A 4,924-nucleotide genomic window follows, 5' to 3' on the forward strand; every position below is an offset into this window, starting at 1 on the left:
GACCTGGAAAGGCGAGAGGATGGAAATCTTGATGGACTCTCTGGACGGATGGAAACTCTGAAACGTAAGCATGAAGAAGGGGTTGAGATAAGTGGAGGAGTGTCTCGTGCGTTTGTGGCGGATTCTCGATTATTGGGAGGATTTTTTTGGGTGGGAGGGAGGAGAGGAGAGGAGAGGAGAGAAGCTTGCTTGTTCTTTCTATTGTTTTTTTTTTCCTTTCATGCGATGAGATCGAAGGAATTAATTGGGAAAAGTAGAAGTTACAAGGAGAGGGGATTGCAAGTTGAGAGTAGGATTTTTTTTTTTTAATCGTTTTAAAAATTGTGGATAAAATAAAAGTGGAATCGCGAGATGGAGAGGGTTAATGCGCGTTTATTGAATTTCCGGATGTATTTCTTTCTTTTATTCCCTTGGGATTAAGGAATTGGAAAAAGTATGTTGGGAATTAATTGGATAAAGTAAAAGTTGAGAAAGTTGTAGTTCAGTTTAGAGTTTGTAAGATTTTTTTTTTTATTTTTTAATCGTTTTAAAATTGTAGGAACTTGGAGAAGAAAATTATTCTTTCAGAATTTATGGGAATATCTTGTTTTCGTTTTTTTAAAAAATTTTTCATAAAACATAATAGAATATTAATTCTACGAAAGGTTTATTTCGATCTAAACGATAAATTCCATCGTTCTAACGTTCATTCGTTAATTTATCCAAACATTGATTCCAAGCTGAAAATGGGGAAATTAACTGGAACTATTTCAGGTATCGTGCACTTTAAGTCACTCCTCAAAATGAATTTCACGTTTGATTAGCGTGTTATACAGCTGTAGAATTTAAGGACGTTATCGAAATCTCGTGGTGATTAAATTAAGTGATTAACTCATACATTCAACAGTTCTAAACAAGTTGCTTCTAACAATTGCATGTATGCGAAAAAAAAATTTTTTCTAATTGTAAGTCAATGCAATATTAATGCAACTTCATATACAATTAAATTAAATTAAAAGAAATTTTTCATGCAGATAAACATTTAATTTTATTTTGATTTTCATATATACGATAATTTATATTATTTTAAATTAAACCATGATTCAATAACAACGAAATTTTCGATATTAACCGGTTAATCAGATTCATAAATTTTCATTACGAGTACGAAACATTAAAAATACAATTGAATATTAAATCAATAATTTTAAATATGAAAAAAAAGACTCTCGTAATACTTTTCCAGAAACTTTTCCAAAAATGTAAATATGATTGATAATAAAAATATTCACCTGTCTATTTCGAATCTTTTTTATTAATACATATTATAGTATTTTATATATAATAAAATAATAAATAGTAAAATAATATATCATTTGAATTATTTTCTCTTTGATAAATTATCTGATATAAAATATAAATATCTAATAAAATCATGCATGCATGAAAACGTTTTCAAAATTCATTTTCGTAGAAAAACATTTTGAAAAAATACGTAGAAAAAAAATGCAATAATTTATTATAAAATAGCGTTCATTAAAATATCACCATTGAAAGACCGATTAAAATGAAGTAATTAACTCCAAAAACGTTTTCTCTGATAATTAGTTAAATACGTTAGTTTTAATTTAAATTCCAAATGCCAATGCATTGTTAATTAGAATCTACAAAAAGAAAATGTTCACGACATTCCTTTGAAGATAGGGATAAAAATTCGTGGATGAAAGGGAGGATACTTTGTCTAATAAGAGGTGCGTAATAAAAATCCTCCGGGAGAAAAGGAAAATGAAGGAAGAGGAAGAAAATGGAATCCAGGAAAACAAAGAAAAGGATGAGGATTTTTCGTTCGAAAGATCAAAAGGGTGTACAGTGGACTTTCTTATGTTAATACTGTATATAGATAATTTTGTTCGATCCAATTTTTTTTTTTTTTAATCAATCCATTATTCACAAATCAAAAGATAATCAAAAGATAAAAAATACAAATATATTTCATAATACTCACAATATAATTATTTGTGTATCTTTTCAAATGAATTTGATTGTGTATCTTTTTTTTTAAATTATTTTTCTCTCTAAAGTAAAAATCAGTGATACACAAAATCTAAAATATTCCAAGATGCTTATTCAACTGCTTAAAAAAAAAAACCACTATGACAAATCCATGTACTTTTATGATATATTGTAAGACATTTTTATAAACCGTCAATTTTCTTCAGTTGATGAACACGTGTCACACAGCAATTAAGGTATTATTACCAGTTCCTCGTTATTTCCTTTGCACAATGGAACATAGCTCGGTGCTTCTGCCTTTTTGAACGATGTCACATTCGTTTGATATTTCTTGATGTCAACTGATCGCGTTGTGAAGAAATTGTGCATTTGTGAGAAAAATTCATCTATAAGATGTCTGGCTGGAAATTTTTCAAGAAACAGACCAATTGTCAACCGAAAATGGTGCACGACGCGTACAAGGATAGTTGGATCAAAGCAATTTTGAAGATATTCCATGCATCGGTTGTTCCTACGTAAGTATCACTTATGAATTTAAAATAGCTATCTATATTAATTAATTAGTGTCATAGAATTTTTTAAACAGTTATAGAGATAAAGAATTAATGAAAAATGTTTTTTCTTAATCCTGTGATCCTTTTAATCCATCGAACGATATGATAAAGTGTTTTAAATTTTGTAAAAATTCTGAAGAAATTGCATACATTCAAGTATCTACTTTTAGATTATATTATGATTAAACATTCGAGAGAATTCTATTATAAGTTTTACAAATATTTTCATTTATTTTATTTATTACAGAATAATAATTCTGTAAAAAAAAGTGATTAAATAATTACTTTTAAATTTTAATAAATGACAAAGTTAAAAATTTATGACTACGACGTAGTTTTTTTTTATTTTATATTTTATTTTATATATTTTTTTTTTATCTTTGAAGTTATACAATACATTTTTTTTCATTAATTAATTTTTCCAATTTGCGTAAAAAATATGATCCATAGGTATAAATTTTTTTTTTTTTTTCACCATAAAACCCCTTCAATCTGTGACCTTGCAAAATTCTGTATAATATTTCATCCATTTAACGATGATGGAAAAACGTTCGATTGAATTTTTTTCGCTCCCCCACGGGAACAAAAGGTGATAATTGAAAGTGACGATAGTCCTCCATTCCTTCTTTGGAAATTTTATTTCTGCCTATCAAATGAAAAATGATCCTCAAAGGCAAATGATCGGCGTTGATAATTTTTATTTAAATTGTACGTTACGTTATTATTAACGCGAATATTTCAACGATATCACGATTATTACAACACATTATCACATTTAATACGCGTGAAATCACATTTACCATTTGTCAACGTGTTTTCCCTAATAATGAACAACGTTAGAGAGGAGTAAAATAGGATTTCGAAACTGTAATATCTGCTTGGGAAAATCACGTTTATTTGCTTGTTGTCTAATTACGTAGGACCTAATCTCTCAATTATGTATCATGGGAAAAATGAGATGTGACATAGAGTGAAAAAATAGCAACAAAGAATGGGAATAATATATGATTCTATTTCTTCTGTTTCAATTGTAGTAATAATAACATTTTTCCCATAAATTATATCTTAGATTTGATATTCGAGGAATGTAAAATGTTATACATATATATTATGCAACTGAAAATGAAAATTACAAATGAAAATTTTACAATTCAATCTACTATTTTTCTTATTTATTTTCGAAACACATTAATATAAAAAGACTTTTAAATAAGATGAAACTTTGAAATAACTGGTTTGTAATTATTACGAGCGGATGCATCACGTAATATTCGCGTTTTAAAAAAGATAAGAAGTTATTTTTTTTCGATTATTTTGTTTTAAAATTTTTTTTTAATAAACTTAATAACGATTGATCGATGAAATGATCAAATAAACGTGCATTGATACATTAATTTTTTAAAGTTTATCAATTATACAAATAGTTAAATTTAGAGCAAAATACAGGAAGTTCGCCTAGAAAAGTACGTTAATAGAAGCAATGATTAAGCAAACTATTTTTTCACGACATGGAAAAGGAAAATATCAGAAGGAAAAATCAGTCTAATTCGAGAATCACATTTAATAATCGTATCACTGACGAGTATGACTACGTATGCAGAATCGTATAGGATTTCCCAGATCATAAAGTTATATTTATCGCTATCATTTCTCCATTGTTTAATAAAAATTTCTACGAAATCAGATAATTTAATGATGCAGAAAACAGATAACAGAAAATAATAAACAAATATTACAAAATCGAATAGAAATCAAATTAATGATATGATTTGAAATTACTAAAAGTAATTTTAAAAATAAATCGTCGTGTTCTTAATTTTCTCACAAATTCTAAAAAATCTTTTTTAAAATAAATTTTTTCAAATTAAATAATCATATATTTAACCATATAAATATATAATATGAATAAACAAATAAATTATTAATTATTTGATCTCAATGAGATCTTATAGCTCAAAAAAACATACAAAAATAAAAAAAATCTGCAAATCGTCACTTTGAATTGATATTAAATTATTCAAATTTCGAAATACAAGTAAAAATTCAATTCGAAATAATGTATAATAATTATAATCGAAGTAATAACAATAACTAAGTAGAATTTTCAAAAAAACAAAAAAAAAGAAAAAATAAACTTCTCAAAAAAGGAACTTTCATCGAATGATTCATAGACAAGATATATATTTAAACAAAAATTCGCGTAATTATTAAAATTATTCAGAATTAAATATACGGGGAAAAAATATAAGTGCCCCTACTCCGAGTGATCGACAGTGCTTCCATTAGGAGAAAACTGTGTGCTGGGAGCTCAGTTCCACTGTTTCGCGCGTGCTATTCACACGAATAACGATTATAAACAATAAAAAAAAAAAAAAAGA

The 4,924-nt window shown here is 26.7% G+C and overlaps 1 protein-coding gene across 1 annotated transcript in view; it reads left to right on the plus strand.

The window, feature by feature from the left end:
* The first annotated feature begins 2,370 nt into the window (after positions 1–2,370).
* The window catches only part of LOC102674346 (protein unc-13 homolog 4B), a 32,944-nt gene continuing 30,390 nt past the window's right edge, over positions 2,371–4,924 (plus strand). The window contains exon 1 of the mRNA XM_031510270.1: positions 2,371–2,507. Coding sequence (XP_031366130.1) covers positions 2,386–2,507 — 122 coding nt within the window. The 5' untranslated portion in view covers positions 2,371–2,385. The remainder of the gene's footprint in view (positions 2,508–4,924) is intronic.

The sequence above is a fragment of the Apis dorsata genome, unplaced genomic scaffold (assembly GCF_000469605.1).
Source record: "Apis dorsata unplaced genomic scaffold, Apis dorsata 1.3 scaffold_220, whole genome shotgun sequence".
Classification (NCBI taxonomy): domain Eukaryota; kingdom Metazoa; phylum Arthropoda; class Insecta; order Hymenoptera; family Apidae; genus Apis; species Apis dorsata.